Raw genomic sequence first — 18,297 nt, 5'->3', positions numbered from 1 at the left:
TGATCTACTGATTCTTTTATGGGGCTTTGGAACAGATGATAACCAAATCATTGGAAGGTCTTTCAATTGAATCAGCTACAGATTTTCAGAAAGTTCTAAGAGTTAAGACATACACATCAGAAGCATCTGCTATCAAACGGCTTACAGAAGAGCTCCCTGTTTTTCAAAGTCGTATGGGGGCTATGCTCTTCCTCATATCTGCCCTACTTTCTCGTGGCCTGGTATGGTTCTGTTCACTGCCTACCCACTTAATATGCTTGCTATGTTTTTTCGGATATCATTCTCTACCATCATTAACTTTTTCTGAATTATAAGCACTGAGATACTACGCTAGCCTACAAGTATACATATCTGAAACATAATGGAAAACATTAGGTGTAGATATTGGGGACCGTATAAGTTATTTGACGACACAGTTGGCGTGCTTGCATAAGACTTTCTCAGTAAATTATATCTAATCAGTCTGCTGCTGAACTCATCTGATATTGGTGCTGTAGGAATCCATTCAAGCAGACAGAGATGACCCTAGCCTACCGTTGGTCACAGCTCCGTTTGGGCATGCGTCTCAGGTAAATCATGTTTCCTTCAATCCAATTCATTAAAAATGTTCTTTTTCGCTCTTCGTCAGACAAGCTTTAAAGTTCCATAAATTGAAGAAATGAAGCAAGAATACACTATTAAGCTTGAGATACAAAAAAACCAAATAACGGAAGCTGGTGTGTTGATGTGGCACATGCGCTGATCACTTCAAACTTAATGATCAGTATGTCAAGATCATAGCAGACGGCCACATCGACAGCACACTAGTCAACAATCATCATCAATAATGTGGAGACAGGATCAGTTCTTGTTTACTCCCAAAAAATATCCTTTCAGTTCTATCTTTACTTGATCATCTTTACCATTTCACAAGTGACTTTAATAAACCCATTGAAACGTCCACATGATATAGCTTTCTCAAATATTCAATCAAACATCAATCCAACTCTTTTCTTCTCTCAGGAAATAGTGAACCTACTTCTTTGCGGGCAGGCAGTTCCTAACGTATTCGATGGCAGGATGGATCTCGGCGGTGGCATGTTCCTAAAAGGAATACCCACAACCGTAGAGGTCGGATTCCTTACTCTCCTAGAGTCCCTCAACTTCTGCAAGGTTGGCAACCACCTGAAATGCCCCAAATGGCCGATATGGGTAGTAGGTAGTGAATCCCACTACACTGTCCTATTCGCCCTAAATCCCTCCGTCCAAGAAGAAAACGAACTTGAAGAACGAGAATCTAAGATCAGAAAAGCCTTTGACGCCCAGGATCAAAGTGGCGGTGGAGGTTTCATTAGTGTTGAAGGATTTCATCAAGTCCTTCGAGAGACGAACATAAATTTTCCACCAGCAAAACTCGAGAGCTTAACCGGCGCAGGTTTTATTGTGTGGAGCGAGTTCTGGCAGGCTTTACTCGATCTCGATAGAAGCTTAGGAGGGTTTAAGGATTCATCGGGGTTGAATGGAAAGAAATTGTTCGACGTTTATCATTTCAACGGGATAGCCAAGTCGGTATTAAATGGAAACGGTGCGTTGCAGAGACCGAGGCTCTGTAAGCTGAGTGTTTCTGTGCCGCCAAAGTGGAGCCAGGATGAGTATATGGCTGATGTTAGTAGCAGTAGTAATCAAGGGGCGGAGGTGAACCAGCCTGAGCCATCGAAGCATGCTCCGCTGGTGGACTGTATTAGGACTCGCTGGCCAAGAGCTGTTTGCAATTGGGTTGGAGATGCTCCGAGCATTGTATAATTATGATGATGATGGTTTATGCTGCTTGAAGATGTGTTTTTTTTTAATATTTAATTCAATTTTTACTTTTTACCAACATTCTGGAACTATAATTGTAACAGTGCGGGTAATTAGTTATTGTATGATTATTGAGGCTAGAGTATTTCGTGAGCCAGAACATAAAATACTTCCTCTCCACTGGAAGAAAGTTGACTGAATTTCTCCACAGACGCAGATGGTAGTATTGCATAAATAAGAGCATTACACCAAAGCTGCTGCAGTTGTAAAAGTACAAGAGATGAATGTATGAAAACTGAGGTAGCATCGAATGCTACACTGCCCATTTACTGACCAGTTATTAGGGTTTAATCCAACGAAGTTTCACACAGTTGAGATAAAGCGTAACAGGTATTCGGCCACCCATATTCCATCGATGCTCGATTCAGTTATCAAAGTTAACTCGGTTCGCAGTAATCTTTGTGCAGTTAGAGGATGGTACAGCACTGGTTGGTTTTCTTCGCCTGCTTGTAGAACATCTGTCAAGATAACCAAAAAAAAAAAACTATTAGATCACTGACTTCTGGATGAAGCAAGTAATATAACGAGTTCATTTGCTGGATAGAATTAAGAAGTTTGGGTAAACACTTCGCTGGTGAATTCAGTAACCTCGTAGAAAATATAACACGAAACTAGAAATCAAGAGGGCGGGGGGGGGGGGGGGGGGGGGGGGGATTCAAAGCAGCGACTCAGGATTTCTACGTAGAAAATATAACACAGAGACTAGAATCAAGCGGGGGCGGGGGGGGGGGGGGGGGGATTCCAAGCAGGACAGGAATTTCTACGATGAAGATGGTTAATCAGCACAACATCCTATGAAGTGCAGAATGGAAGCAAGGATGAAAACTACAGCAGTATACTACAACATGATACCAAGAACATACTATATCCATGTTTCGTATGTGAAATCAAGAAAATAACTTCAGCATTTTTTCATGAATAGGTAGATGTTCCGCAATCAATTCATTGTACTTTATGGAAAATTACACAGCTAGTGAATAAATGGCAGGTGAGGGAAAACTAATCCAAGAACTTGTAATATCTGAAAACAAAATAGCGGAAATAAAAGTACATTGAAAGTATTAATTGGCGCCCTGTATAAATAGCTTTATTAATAACTGAATCGTTGTAGCATTTACCTGGGATGCAGCACTGAGATCTGAACTCTTTTCCACAAGGCTATCCAACTTTTCCCCTCGTTCCAATACACTATCAATAGTCTTATGCTGCGATGAATTTGGAAAATATGTTAACAATACAAATATATTCTCATGAAAATCTTCTATTTGTGAATTCTTTGAGAGAAGTACCATTCAACTCTTAACAAAAAGATAAAAATATAGAATATAACCACAACAGGACTTTATAGGTGGACTGTATATCTAATCCACACTATATGATGATGGCAACAAAAAAATGAACTATTCAAACTACCTAAGCTGACGTATCTAAGCTTTTACTACAAGTTTTTCTTCATCATATTGCTCACATTTTTATTATTGCAAATGAGTCGTTATTGATTTTTCTTCATTTGGTAACTTAGATAACAGTAGAATGAGCTCCACTTATAACAACGCATATTGCATAACTAATCTCATCAGCAAAAACTTACAAGAATAATTTTGGTTTCATCCAAGTCTCTCTGAATCTTCAGTAACTTGTCAGCCTCTGCAGGGTCCTGCAATCAAGAATATACTAAAACTGTAAAACTGCTTAATCAAATGGTAATAACAAAGAAACATGAAGCACTGAGAGTCTGAGATGGTAAATATCACACAAGTTTCAACAGTCCAGAGTGGTCAGGGGTGCACAAAAATATCTATATCCGAGAAAATATTCCTATCCGTTAGGATGCGGATGTGGTTGCTAAAATCTTTAACCGATAGGATATGGTAACAGATATGATTATGTAGTGAAATATCTACATTTGTATCCGAAATATCCAAATATATGTTGGTCATATAGTTGCAACAGTTTTAATCCTTAGATTAATGGATTTGAGGCTGATTTTGATTATCAAGAAATCTAATCCTAGTTCATATCATATGAACTATTGCTTTCAAGATATCTAGTTTCCTCATATCCGTTTTGTATCCTCACGTATATCCGCTTACATCTCCGCATGCATATTTGTATCCGTATCCGATTTTAGTGGATACAGTTATGAATTTTCTTTACCAAGGCATATATGTATCTCGTCCGAGATTGGTAAGCGGATACGAATATGGTAACTATCATATCCAAGTCATATATGATCCGTGCACCACAAAAAGTGCACCAGGAAATGTGCACATATAGGACATGGTTGAACTTCAAAAAAAAATTTACCAGCAAGAGAGGGAATAATTAATCGATATGGTTTTTAGAAAAAGAACATGTTAGAGCTCCAACAAAAAACAGACTCTGGACAATGCAAAACCAAAAACACCAAAGCAACGTAAACAAGTGGGATAAAACTGATTAGTACATTTCCACATACAGACTTAAGAGAACAATGAAAAACCAAGCATTTTGATAGGACTTCAAAATTAAAATAATTTGTACAAGTATCTTGGTGCATGCAATGCGTGCATGACACAAAACGAGGAAGAGTGTTGTAGTTGAATTGTTAAGTGAAACGTGGAAGATTGTATCGTAGTTGAACTGTCAAGGGAATGAATGGTATGTTAGATTTTTTGGATTTTTAAAAGTGGGCATTTCTTTAGTTTTTTCTAAGTGTAATGATATTTTTAACATTCTAAATTGCGGTTCACACAAAAGAAAGGCTTTTCCTTATATGTAGTAATAGAAATATGTTACTGAGAGATCTTCTTAAAGCTCCCTAGTCCTCTAAGGGAACACAGAGGTCAAAAACCGACTAACACCTAAATCTTAATAATGGAAGGATGCTCACCACTAGAAACTTATTCATTTAAGGACATAGATCACACAAACCTGATATTTTGTTAGGGCATTCTCCAAATATGGCCACGGCTCGCTTACATCAGCCTGCACCGATCGCCATGCTTCCCCAAATGCTTTCTGGTATTCATCTAGAACCTTCAAAAAAAATTTCATAATTTTCATACCCAGAGGAAAAAAGAAATGAAACAACGGCAAGCAGGTTTGCTTTTTTAACATATAATTATGTGCCACAGGAGAGTATTTACCACCCATGTTTGATATATTAGTAACATAAATGTCACAATTAATGCAGCATAAGGAACGTATCTTCACTGAAATTAATTTTCAACCACTAATGTTACTGAGGACAAAAAATGCATTACCATGTTGAGAAGAGAAAAGGCACTCCGAACAGGATAATGATCATCCATAAATCCCAGTGCACAGAGCCCATTTCTGTTGTAAGCATGAACCTTGTATTCTACAAGCAAAACCAAAAAATGAAGTTTACAATTGATATTCTAACAAGATTGTCAATGCTTACTTCCTATGTACAGATAAACTTTTGTTTTTACAAAAAGAATGAAAATACAAAACAAACTTCCAGGCAACCATATTATATGCCATACTTGCGAACATATAAATGAATGAACAAATAACTCTCTTCTGTGATCAACATAACCAAACCAAAGCAGAAATCACAGAGAACATAGATTGACAATGAAGATACAGGGATCCAAATGAATATGTTAAGACACTGGTCTCCACAAATAAGCACACACGCACACACTAACCCATTCACTTTTTTGCATGAATATATGTATGGTTACATGCCAGTTCACAATCATACAAGTGAAATACATGGATGTATGGATATATGCCGCAGCCACATGAATATATGCATGGATATATGCAGTCCACAATCATATAAGTGCAAGATAATTTGCATACATTGAAAGGACAAAATCATACCCTCCCATGCCTGATCAATAGATATGATTAATTGACATATTTTCAATCGTATAATTTTCAGAAATAATTATTTTACAAGAAATTCCTAGGCGGGCATTTCACAACGAATTTCTAATGATACAAGAAGATAATGCTAGAGAGCTACTCTCTATGTATAACAATCATCCTGATACATGCTAGAAGTCACAAGTGTACACACACGTGTGTGCATATGTACAAGTATGAATCCGTAATTGGTCGACATATTTTCAAAAAAAATTGCTCTACTGTTACCATATGATGCAAATATATCAAGGATATCTGAAGATGCACATGCATAGCAATTCACATACAAAAGCTTTTGGTAATCACATGCATATAATAAATATAGACGAATATATACTACTAGTTTTCACATTTTTAAATTTCAATCCTAAAACCATGCTTGCCTAACAAAACATGTAACCAGCACAATTCTGCACTTGCAAACTAGAGCTATGAATACCGTCGAATCATGCATCGATTAAAGAAGGAGATATGCTTCTGAATTCAGCTGTATAGGAAAGTTTGCAAATTTCAGAGCCTGCACATATTTTCAAGAAGCAGAATTCTACTGTCACTCTCAAACCAGAAGGCCTTGAAGTTATCAATTACACGTTCGAAACCCTCCAATTTCCCCCAATCTCTTGGACAATTATAACCATCCGTCCAAAATTCACAATCCAGATTGCGATTCAAAAGATCAACCAATCAACTTATCCCTATGAAAAAATTCAAAATAACGATCCACATGGAAACAAAACAAAACAAAAAAAAACATCCACAAATTCCACCAACACACGGATTCATTCAAATAACCCAAACAAAAATTAACCAAAAAAAATAAATCAGGATTTCTCACCTTCATGCTGAACGGATTGACGCTGGCCAGGCTGCGTTCGCTTGGCGACGGTGCGAGCAGCGAAGAGGATGAACTCCCTGGCGGAGTTCCGCTGAAAGAACCCGAAGTGGCGGACGTCGGTGGCGCCGGCGAGGATGAACTCCCTGGCGGAGTTCCGCTGAAAGAACCCGAAGTGGCGGACGTCGGTGGCGCCGGCGACCACGACCGGATCCGACGAGTCCGAGTCCGGGCATCGAAGAATGAGGATCGATGTTATCTTCATCGATTTCTAGAGACCGGAGCGAAATTTCGAAACCCTAGAAAATCGGATGGAATGGGTGCGCTCTGCTCCCTTCTCCTCGAAGGAAACGAAGGTTAGAATAGGAATCGGGAAAAGAGAGGAATTGGATGCCGAATTGCCGATCTGTAACTTTGGGCATTTTGCAAAACATAATTCCAATGACCAATTTTGATATTTGCAAAAAAAGCCACCGCCGAAAGCGTCGACCCGATCTGTATAGAACAATTTTTCAAAACCGGCTGATTTTTTTTTTTTCAAAATGGACTTTTTTTTTATTTATCAAAATCGACCTGGTTTTGTGATTAGCAAGCTAATCACTATCCTAAATAGTCAGGGTTGCCCGATTTTTATAAATAAATAAAAACGGTCGATTTTGAAAAGAAAAAAATTCGGTCGGTTTTGAAAAATTGTTCGATCTGTATATCCTCAGCTTACCCTTTCTCCTTTATTATTATAGGGAAAATAACGTTACTTATGGAACTTGGAAATTAGTAAATAAAAAACTGTAATCACGACTATATTTATAACGGACAAATTTTCAAAATCAACCTGTTTTGAATCTTAATCTTAAAAAAAAATCCGTTTCAAACTTAATTTTAAAAACCGATCCAGTTGGTTGAAACTAAATCGGTTTTTGGAAAAAAAAAATTTCAAACTTCACGGGAGTTGAAATTCCTTGAAGTTTGAAACAAAACGATTTTTGAGATCTTTTGACAAAGAAGTCAATTTTGAAAATTTGTCCTATTTATAACCCTTCAATAAATTCTTATATAAAGATTTACCCGCATAATTAAAATTTACCCAAAAATAATTCAAGTGGCTACCGCAACCATAGAAAATCTAAATAATAACAATACAAAGAAATTTAAATAAGCAAAATTACTCTGCTCAAAATGTATAGATTACAACGTACACCAATATTAGTAATCACTTAAAAAAGTAGATATCTAATTTATTAAAAAAAAGAAGAAGAATAACCAAACGAAGAGCTAAAATTTCATTCCCATAATATTCCACTGATACAATATATTTCACATCTAGCCATCATAAAACAAGACACAAAACAGCGAAGATCCCCTTCTTAAGCCCTCTCGCCTCTGATCCTCCTCGCGAGCTGGATGTCCTTGGGCATGATGGTGACCCTCTTCGCGTGGATCGCGCACAGGTTCGTGTCCTCGAAGAGCCCGACGAGGTACGCCTCGGCGGCCTCCTGGAGGGCGGCGACGGCGGAGCTCTGGAACCTGAGGTCGGTCTTGAAGTCCTGCGCGATCTCGCGGACCAGGCGCTGGAAGGGGAGCTTCCGGATCAGGAGCTCGGTGCTCTTCTGGTACTTCCGGATCTCCCGGAGGGCGACGGTCCCCNTCACTCTGAGGGGTGGCTTCGAGATGGATCTGCTTCGTCCGCGTTGGAGCTGGGCTGGTTTGGGCTCGCTGTTTGGGCTGGAAAATGCAGTTTGAGGCGTTTGGGAATTATGGTTTTAGACGTGGTGTTATTGGGCAGCGTAATGGTTGTTGGAACTCTGCTACATAGAACTATATAGGCAAAATGATCAAATTGGAATATTTTGTACACACTATGCGACATAATGATAGGCGACAGAATGATATAGTTTTTTTTCTTTTGACAAATTGGTATATTATATAGACTCTGGCGTCATATACCCCTTAAGTTTGGCCGGATTCATTTTTCCGACCAATTTTCTCAAGTGACTCCAACGTGGCCACGACGTGGACTCCAGCGTGACAGATTTATTTCACAAAACCCTCTCGCTCTCTCCTCAAACCTCCAAGAATTCCCCTCCCTCTTCACCAGCCTCAACACTCTCCTCGTCTCCTCCCCAAACCCTAGCAAATCCTACGTCAAAAATCCCAAGCCCCCCTCATTCTCCTCCCTCTCCCTCTCCCTCTCCCCTCGACGAAACCCTAACCCTAGCAGATCCGTCCTGAAATCCTTCTCCCTCCTCGACCGATCCCTCATAGGCGGTATCGTCGGCGCCTTCACCTACGTTTGTCTCCTCCCCATCGACACCATCAAAACCAAGCTCCAAACCAAGGGCGCCGCCAAGATCTACTCCTCCGCCCTCGACGCCGCCGTCAAGAACTTCAGATCCGATGGGATTCTAGGGTTTTACCACGGCGTGTCGGCGGTGCTAGTTGGGTCTTCGACGAGCTTGGTGATTTACTTCGGGACTTATGAGTTTGAGAAGGCGATGTTGGGGAAGCAATCGGCCTACCCTCCGATTTTGATTCCACCGACTGCGGGGGCGTGGGGAATGTCGTGTCGTCGGCGATTATGGTGCCAAAGGAGTTCTTGGGAGGTAGTGGTGGATGCAATTGTTGATTACGCAAAGGATGCAGGCTGGGGCTGCTGGGCATTCTTGGAAAGTAATGGTGGATGCATTTGTTTATCTCGTGATTGAATTCGATTTAGTTTTATTTTATTTTTTTAGTGATATAATATGTAGAGTTGCGCTATGGAGGAAATACAGTGAAGGGGTTGGTGAGATATGTTCTTGGAAAGTAATGGAGGAGGAGGAGGAGGAGAAGGGAGAGGGGGAGGAGGAGGAGGAGAGGTTTTAGGAGCAGGATTGAATTCTTGATGAGGGGGTTTTGTGAAATTTGTGAGGGGTTTTCTGCAGATGAGGGTTTTTGTGAAATAAATCCCGTCACGCCGGATGCCACGTTGGCACCACATGTAAAAAATTGGTCGGAAAAATAGATCCGGCCAAACTTAAGGGGTATATGGCGCTAGAGTCTATATAATATACCAATTTGTCAAAAAAAAAAATATACCATTCAGTCACCTAGTGTATAAAAAATACACCAATTTGACCATTTTGAAGAACTTTATATAAGCTCAGTCCACAATCACTATGAAGTGCAGCGTGGAGAGAAGTATAGCTTGACAAGCTTGTGCTTGCTAGAGGGAGGCTACGAGGCATTTCGTTGCGTCGCAAAATAAGCTATCAGCAGTCAACGGAACTCATTCTTTTAGGAACATATCGGACTTGTACTTACCATTTTCTTCAAATAAGACGACGTCTCATTCCAAATATCCCTTCTATTGCATATAAATGTGTAGAAAAAACCATGCAAATATAATCTCTAAGGGGGGTTAGTCATCTAGAACTTAAAACTGGAACTGAGATAATTTGTGGGATAAATTTTTAAGGTGTTAGTCACATAGAACTAGGAAATGAGATATTTTTTTATAGTGTTAGTCAAGTAGAACTTTTGTAGAACTAGAACTGTATTATTTTTTTGGTGCGTTAGTCAAGTAGAATTCTACTAGAATTAGAATTGGGATAATTGGTCATAATTATCCCACAAATTATACTACCTATATATATAACCATAAGTTCTCCTCTCTCAAATTATCCCACACATTGAAAAGAATACAATTGGGAAAAAAAAGTGAAACGCCGCCTCCCTCCCTCTTGGTTAGTTTCTCCGCCTAGAAAATTTCTCTGCCATGAAGTCAATCATCCGTTCATTTTTCTGTCTTTACTTTATTTTTGTGATGATTAGATCTTTTATTATTATCTTCAAGATGTATTACTTTATTGATAGCTTTTTGACGTTAAATTATTTTATTATTATTTGTTTGATCTAAGTTTTCTCTCTACAACAGTGGTTTAGGTTAAGAATATAGTGTTGGTGGGTTAGTGCTAAAGATATGCGGGCTATTTATGTTTTTTCTATAAGTTAGAAAGCAACTTTGCGATCACATTGATGATTAGATGTTGAATGGTTAATGGTGATATCTATTATTATTAAATCGCCTCAGTAAATTGATTGGGATATTTATAGTTCATCTGTTGATCATTTGTTTAGCGGCCATGGATGATTCCTGTGTACATTTCATTTATTTGCTGATTTGGTTTCAGCGTTCATGATGAGATTGGTCCAAAGGGTTAATGGCTGAAAAATGCTTATTTTTCTTTCTTATGATGTTATGAGATTTGAACTTCGACATTTATGATCCTCTACTAGAAACTCCACGAAATGTTGTTGGTGTAGACGATGACTCCGATAAAGAAGACGAGTTACAGACTCAACGAGCAGTTATAGGAGTTTGGAGAAATTCTATGGCAGATGTCATGTGGGATGATAGAAGCCATGTGGGATGATGGAAGTCGAATCACTCTAGGGATTTAAATTTTTATTTATTTGTAAATTATTTTATTATTTGAGATGAATAATGATGTTTTATTGCATTATATTTTATAGTTATCACTAGAATTTGCTTATCAATATTATATTATTTTTAATATACAATTATTAACAATAGTAATTTATACCCACCATTACCCCCACCAAATTATCCTACCAAATTATGCAACTTTATAATATTATCCATCATTATCCCACCAAATTATCCTACCAAATTATCCCACTTTAAGAATTACCCATCATTGTTCTACTAAATTATCCCAGTGTCAAAAAATTATTCTACTTTACCAATTATCCCAGTTCTACTTAAAAAGTTCTAAGTGACTAACCCCCCCTAAAGAGAAAATAAGGAGGATAAAATCTCAGGAGAAGGGAGAAGAACCCATGTGACGATCCTTTGCTCTGCAAGCTTGATCCACTAGTGCTCTCCATATTCCTATAACTTCAATTCATGTTTTCAAAGTAAGATGAAAACGCTCTAATCTATTCTCCGGAGAACTCGTCGAAAGCTCAACGTTGTTATAATGCTTCTAATACTTCGTATGATCTTACACTATTATGGACTTGGGGATTCGTAGGATTGCCTGCTCTCCAGAGACCCACGCCCAAGCGAATCCACAGTAAATATTACAACATTCCATTTACCGATCAAACATGGTAACGTAAACAAATAACCGCTTATTTTAATTTTTGGCAACACCCGAACTGAATTCATCACAAAAAGCCAAAATCAATACTCCGCAACACAAAATACGTGAAAAACTTCACGCCCACGAGCTGGAATGAAATCAGAACTGGCAGATAATAGTGTTATTATATATCAACAAGAATTTGATTCAAGAATACAAACATCACAACTGCTCATAGCGAAGGAAAAGAAACAAGCTCTCTACTAAAACACTACCAAACTTGACAAGCCTAATTGAAACAAAGGATTTGAAGGCAAAATACCAGCCCTCAAATCCCTTTTAGAGTCTACGCATACCAAAGGATCATAGAGTACAAATACAACTCAAACAAACTCCACAACAATCTCAATTAAACAAGCTCAAAAACCACCTCAAGACAGCTAGATACGACTCGTCGCCATGATTGAAAAACTTAGAAGCACTTGCGGTGAACGATTGAAGGACCAGATTCATCGTACTCTGCCTTGGATATCCACATCTGCGTTCAAAAAATTTAGAAGTAGGTCGGTCAGTTAGCACTTAAACACAATACTGGGTTGCTATCGGGTTGAGAAATTTATATTCATGTATGCATGAAACAATGAAACGGCATGCAAACTGTCGCCAACTCTTTGTATGCAGTTCTTTTTCACCAACCAAACCTTCGGATTTGGGTTGGGAGAGTTTTTAGCAAACTTATCAAGAAAGCAAAAACAGGAAAAACATAGTCATAGGTATATAGCCTGAGAATAGAAGCACCTAGTGAAATTATAAGGATCATTCACAAACACCAATAACAAACAAGATTAGTTATGAGTTATGACCAACTTGCACCATCATTCAAAGGAACTTCCAAATATTTGTGAATAACTACAAATATCACATGCCATCTGTAAATTCTTAAGCTATCATAGACTAAATAATAACTGAAAAAGATTATTAGAGGTGAAACCAAGCAGCTTGTGTAGTAATATATATATATGGAATAATGCGAGAATCAGTGGCTACAAGAAAATCCTTTTAGTAAGGTGATCCACAATGTGATTATTGTTCCTATTAAAGTTATGAGTACTGCAGTTATTAGTATAATCGGACAGTTAGAGATATCTGTTTCAGATTAGAAAACTATACAAGTGAATGCTATTTGCTTTATGCTTGCTCTGGTATAAATAAAACATGAGTACCCCTATCTGGGATGTCAAGTTAGATTTCCACCGTGAAAGTTACTCCTAGACATGGAAAAAAATCATGAACGTATCTGGAAGGAAATAAATGGTCATTAAACATTACCTGCTGGAAGGTGCTGAGGGAAGCAAGGATGGAGCCTCCAATCCAGACACTGTACTTCCTCTCAGGAGGTGCAACAACCTTGATCTTCATGCTGCTAGGTGCAAGCGCTGTGATTTCCTTGCTCATACGGTCAGCAATACCAGGGAACATGGTCGACCCTCCACTGAGCACAATGTTACCATACAAGTCCTTCCTGATATCCACATCACACTTCATGATGGAGTTATAGGTTGTCTCGTGAATACCCGCAGCTTCCATACCAATGAATGATGGCTGGAAGAGGACCTCAGGGCACCTGAACCTCTCAGCTCCAATCGTGATCACCTGACCATCAGGAAGCTCGTAGTTCTTCTCCACAGAGGAACTGCTCTTGGCAGTCTCAAGTTCCTGCTCATAATCTAGAGCAACATAAGCGAGCTTCTCCTTGATGTCTCTTACAATTTCCCGCTCTGCTGTGGTAGTGAACATGTAACCTCTCTCAGTGAGGATCTTCATCAAGGAATCAGTGAGATCACGACCAGCGAGATCCAGACGAAGGATGGCATGAGGAAGGGCGTATCCTTCGTAGATTGGGACAGTGTGGCTGACACCATCACCAGAGTCCAGCACAATACCTGTGGAAAAAAATAAACCCAATTTGTTAAAGATGAAGGATGTCGATGTTAGTTTAATAATGAAATATAGTATGATATGTACCTGTGGTACGACCACTAGCGTAAAGAGAGAGGACGGCCTGGATGGCAACATACATGGCGGGAACATTGAAGGTTTCAAACATTATCTGAGTCATTTTCTCTCTGTTGGCCTTGGGGTTGAGTGGAGCCTCAGTGAGAAGAACAGGGTGCTCCTCGGGGGCAACACGGAGCTCATTGTAGAAGGTGTGATGCCAGATCTTTTCCATATCATCCCAGTTGCTGACAATACCGTGCTCAATTGGATACTTTAAGGTGAGGATACCTCTCTTGGACTGGGCTTCATCGCCCACATAAGCATCCTTCTGCCCCATCCCAACCATGACTCCGGTATGGCGAGGTCTGCCTACAATGCTAGGGAATACTGCTCTAGGTGCATCATCGCCAGCAAATCCAGCCTGCAAGAAATTACAGAAAGATGAGTGTAATTGATATAAGAGAGGTAATAATGTAGACTACAAGTATAATAGGATAACAAAAGAAGTTTCCCAACCTTAACCATTCCGGTACCATTGTCACAGACAAGGGGCTGGATATCCTCAGTGTCTGCCATTTCCTAAGAAGCTGTAAATAAACAAGAAAGCCAGTTAGATTTTCATTCCAGCAATAACAACTGGAAGACCTTAAATAATGTATACTTCTTTCGACTTTGAAATTAATAGACTTTCACTTTTAGTGATGGTTATAGATGATAAGAAAAATACATAATTTTTCCTCCATGTGAAACTGAAAGATGCGCATTCAAAAACAGCACTTATTTAGCACTTTGGAAGAAATCCTTCGAAAGCATGAACAAGCCAACTGAACCAATCATCTAGATGGCGGTGACCATAACATGTAATGGCTAACCCACTCAAGAAACAGACTAATGAATCCACATCACTTTGCATTCTGATGATATAAAATCCAAATTTCCATTCAGCCGTTCTACGAAATCAGAGAACAATAATTGCCTAATATTCTTCCTAGAAAGAGAGTGAAAAAGATTCCAAGCTAGTTTTTATTCGGACATGTTTGGGCTAGAAAAATCCTTCAATAGTATCATGAATTTCATTAATGCAATATATGTTATTTTTATCAGACTCACCAATAAAATTTTACCAAAAACAAATGATTATTCTTACAAACCAATAACGTCCACTAGCATATTGAAAATACCAATCTTGTACAACTACCACCGCATATATCACAGAACATGAAACTCATCAGACTCTGAATAAAGTTCAACAGTTGCAGAAAAATTCAATTGGGGTGCAGTGAACAAATCACACTTGATTATTACGTATACTGCGTTCTCATGAAATAATTATGACAATAAAATAATTCATCGAGTAAATGAAATGTGGACGCTGAGCATTTAAGAGTTTGCTTGGCCAAATGAATGAGTAGATGAATATTCACAAAAATCAATTAGTCTTCACTCAAAGAAACTGCTTATTTACTAGCCCCGAAACTTTGTTGGAGTTTCCACCTTTTGAGGAGTCATTCAAACCAACCAAGAGTTAAAAATATTCCTTGCATGGATATCGCAATAGGTAGCTAAATGCAGAAAAGAAAAAAAAACTACTTACTGCTGACCACCATCCGTCGCATTTATTAGTGTAACCAAAATTTTGATATGATCTCCATTAGCCCTTGTGCAAGTGGCTTCTAAATTATGTTCTTAAACATCTAAGTTTCCTACATTGTGTTAGAATTGTCATTGACAACCGAAGCTTGTGGTAATGTCTCATCTTAAGGTGATATAAAAGCAACATTTTATACTACGAACCAGGGAAAATAAAAGAACGAGTGCTTCCAAAATTAAAGCCTCTCATAAGAAAGGGAATATTTCTTAATTTCAGACTGTATTATATAATCGCCATATTACCCAAGCATCCATGGTAAATAGCTAGTTCATCTAAGGTCCACATAAGTATTCAGAGCTCTTTTTATGTATGTTAGATAGTTTGCCACAAACCGATCCTGTAAAGAACTGTTCAAAATGTAAGAATGCACTTCCAGAATTAGGTGAAAACTAACTCATTTAAGTCACTGGAGTCCAGTGATCAATTTTCATTGCAAGGGAACAAGAAGATCATTTCTCAAAACATCCATAATTAGGTGTAAAATTTGCATCTACATCACAACTAGTTACCCTTTTCTGTACAAAGAAAACTTCAAAAAGAAATTCTTTAGCTACTAATTTAAATAAAAAAACTTAGTTTATAGGTAATAATATGGCCGTGTGAGAAGTAGTAAAAAAAATAACACAACGGCAAAATCATCAAACTCGATAAGAATGCTTAATTTGCAATTTACGTTATTAAAAAGTCCAGTCTTATACTTCTTCTCATTTAAACTTCAACTTTCAACTACTGATGTTTCCAAAATGTGGTAAATGAAGTAACAAAATCATCCAGCAGCTAATCCAGGAACAAAAACCTACCTAATTTCAAAGAAAATACAAGTTTACATAACAAAGCGATCTCCATAAAAAATTTTCAAGAAGAAGTAGCTTATCAAGTCCTTCACTAATCACAAATCCAGATCTATAAATATAACATAAAACAGCTACAGATCACAAAAAAATCCTACAGATCTGACCTCCAAATCACAGAATCAGAACCATAACCAACTAAAACCCTAGATCTACATAGTCAGCACTCACAAAAAACTCAAACAAAGACTTAATCAACTCGATACGCATCAGATCTGCATCAAACAAGCGCAGATCAAACCGATCGAGCACTCGAACTAAGAAAATCAACAGATCTAAAGAAATCAGATCCAGATCGTGAATCTAACGAGCCTCGATCCGATCGATCGAGCGATTGAACTAAACAAATCATGAGATCTGAGGAACAAAGATCGAGATCAAGTATACCTTAACGAAGTGAGGAAGGAGCTTCGAGTCGAAGAAAACGAGAGCGATTTCTTGCGAGAATGAAGCAAAATGGCAGCGGATGAGGAAGAAGAGCAGAGGGGAGTTTTTATACAGGACAGTGTCCGTAAAACTTCACAAAACCCCTAAGGTGATTTGTATAAAAAGTCCCCGAAGTTTGAATATTAAAGAAAACGGCTCTATATTTTACGAGTTTTACAAAGCTATTCTAATTTTTTTATAAATTAATCCCGAAAATTCTAGGACAAATATTGTCCCTGGACTTTAGGTGAAAATTTTCGAAAGTTCAATAGTTTTAGATATTCAATTTTTTATGAAGCTCTCAGAATTTAATAGTTTTATGAAGCTCAATAGTTTCTTTTTTTTTGAAATTTCAATTTTTTATGTGGATTTTCTCTAATCTTTCGAAATAAACATAAAATAGAATCTACACTGATATATCTAAAACTAAATGGGGGCAATAAAAAATACAAGTAATGAAGGAGAGACGCACACACAAATAAATATATACAACAGTAGGTACGTTAGAGAATTAGAGAGTGTTAGGGCACGCTTATTTTTTAAAGTATTAGTTATTTTAGTTTTTGGTGGCTCTTGGCTTTTATGATAAAAATATTAGAAAAATTATTTGGATAACATGGTAATTTGTTTGGTCAAACCTAGCTTATTCTTGTAAGCTTGTTGATTTTTTAAAGAGGTATATTGGCTTTTTATAATATATGGCTTATAAGCTAATCTATTTGGTATTTTATCAGGTATGTGAAGATAAAAAGGCCAGTGTAAAAGCTAATTTGGCCAAAAAAATAAACCCCTTAAATACTCTCTTGGAGAAATGAGAACATCAATCTAAAAAGGAATAATTTTCTCTTAAAAATATCTTATACTGTCTCCATGTTCTTGATTGAATGCGCTCTATATTTCCAAATAAATGAAAATAACTTTCCTATAGTTTCTAAAAGTTAAGCAAATCCAAGTGTCCATTTGCCTGTGTCAGATCTCTAGCTAAAAATAGAGTTGACGCTAAAGTTCGGTTGGAAATATTCGAAAATTCAACCAAGTTTGTGAAATTGTCCGAAGTTTATTTGCAATTTTTTTTCCTAATTTCCGAATTTGATGGGGATTTGCGCAAATGGTGACAACTACGAGGGGACATCTGTGAAGTTCGTCAAGACAAGATTCTTTGGCAACAAGTTTCTTCCACTAGAATTTACGGCACCATTTGCGTCACCAACAAGGAAAATTAAGTAAAGCAATTAAAAATTTTGAGTGAAATGTTGTTGAATCTTGACCGTTCAAACGGAGAATGTCGGCCGTCCGATTGGACTTTCGGTGTTTCTTTTTTGGAAAGGATGTTGACACGTCATCAGGGTTGGCAGAAAGAACGTGCGGTGGGTGACAGCGGGGGGCGGGGCCCGCAACAACTATATCCGCCTGTGCTGTGCTGGCAGTGACCACTAATTTCCAGTGGCTCCGCTCAGCTGGCCAATTATATTCAAGAGAAAATTTGTAAATATTTAATTCTCAAATAACGGGGAAAAACAAATAGAAAATTCGTTGGCATTTTTATGAAGAGTGATAGATACGGGCTCAAGTTCATAGTTTAGAGTATCTTTGGTAATGAATGTGTTTTTTTTTATATTTTTATAAAAAAACATTATGTTATAGTGTTTCTTTTTTAAATGTGTTTTGAAAATATTATTTTTGTCAAACTAATTTGACCATTTATATTGCGGCAATGGGCGGACGGCAGCGGGACGA

The 18,297-nt window shown here is 37.9% G+C and overlaps 4 protein-coding genes across 5 annotated transcripts in view; 1 reads left to right on the top strand and 3 right to left on the bottom strand.

The window, feature by feature from the left end:
• The window catches only part of LOC109823654 (ubiquitin carboxyl-terminal hydrolase FAM188A), a 6,197-nt gene extending 4,273 nt beyond the window's left edge, over positions 1-1,924 (top strand). Inside the window, 3 exon segments of the mRNA XM_020389963.1 lie at positions 36-221; positions 498-569; positions 1,003-1,924. Of these exon segments, the coding sequence (XP_020245552.1) occupies positions 36-221; positions 498-569; positions 1,003-1,782 (1,038 nt within the window). The 3' untranslated portion in view covers positions 1,783-1,924.
• Positions 1,971-6,985, bottom strand: LOC109823655 (VAMP-like protein YKT61). 2 transcript variants are annotated; one of them, XM_020389965.1, is made up of 7 exons: positions 6,721-6,981; positions 6,554-6,654; positions 5,085-5,182; positions 4,753-4,857; positions 3,431-3,496; positions 2,958-3,044; positions 1,971-2,297 (listed from the first exon to the last, which is right to left on the bottom strand). In XM_020389965.1, exons 1-7 carry the CDS (start codon positions 6,813-6,815, stop codon positions 2,247-2,249), a joined length of 603 nt encoding a protein of 200 aa, XP_020245554.1. In that variant the 5' UTR covers positions 6,816-6,981; the 3' UTR covers positions 1,971-2,246. The 2 variants fall into 2 exon arrangements, with proteins under 2 accessions (XP_020245554.1, XP_020245553.1); XM_020389964.1 differs by having other exon boundaries at positions 6,554-6,985.
• On the bottom strand, positions 7,754-8,855 carry LOC109824139 (histone H3.3-like). Its single transcript, XM_020390667.1, has 2 exons — positions 8,839-8,855; positions 7,754-8,272 (listed from the first exon to the last, which is right to left on the bottom strand). Exons 1-2 carry the CDS (start codon positions 8,853-8,855, stop codon positions 7,915-7,917), a joined length of 375 nt encoding a protein of 124 aa, XP_020246256.1. The 3' UTR covers positions 7,754-7,914.
• Positions 11,789-16,651, bottom strand: LOC109823731 (actin-7). Its single transcript, XM_020390087.1, has 5 exons — positions 16,522-16,651; positions 14,149-14,219; positions 13,660-14,053; positions 12,964-13,577; positions 11,789-12,172 (listed from the first exon to the last, which is right to left on the bottom strand). The coding sequence occupies exons 2-5, from the start codon at positions 14,206-14,208 to the stop codon at positions 12,107-12,109; spliced, it is 1,134 nt and encodes a 377-aa protein (XP_020245676.1). The 5' UTR covers positions 14,209-14,219; positions 16,522-16,651; the 3' UTR covers positions 11,789-12,106.

This window comes from Asparagus officinalis, chromosome 9 (assembly GCF_001876935.1).
Source record: "Asparagus officinalis chromosome 9, Aspof.V1, whole genome shotgun sequence".
Classification (NCBI taxonomy): domain Eukaryota; kingdom Viridiplantae; phylum Streptophyta; class Magnoliopsida; order Asparagales; family Asparagaceae; genus Asparagus; species Asparagus officinalis.
Note: the sequence above shows the minus strand (reverse complement) of the source record. Positions and strands in the feature narration are given on the sequence as shown.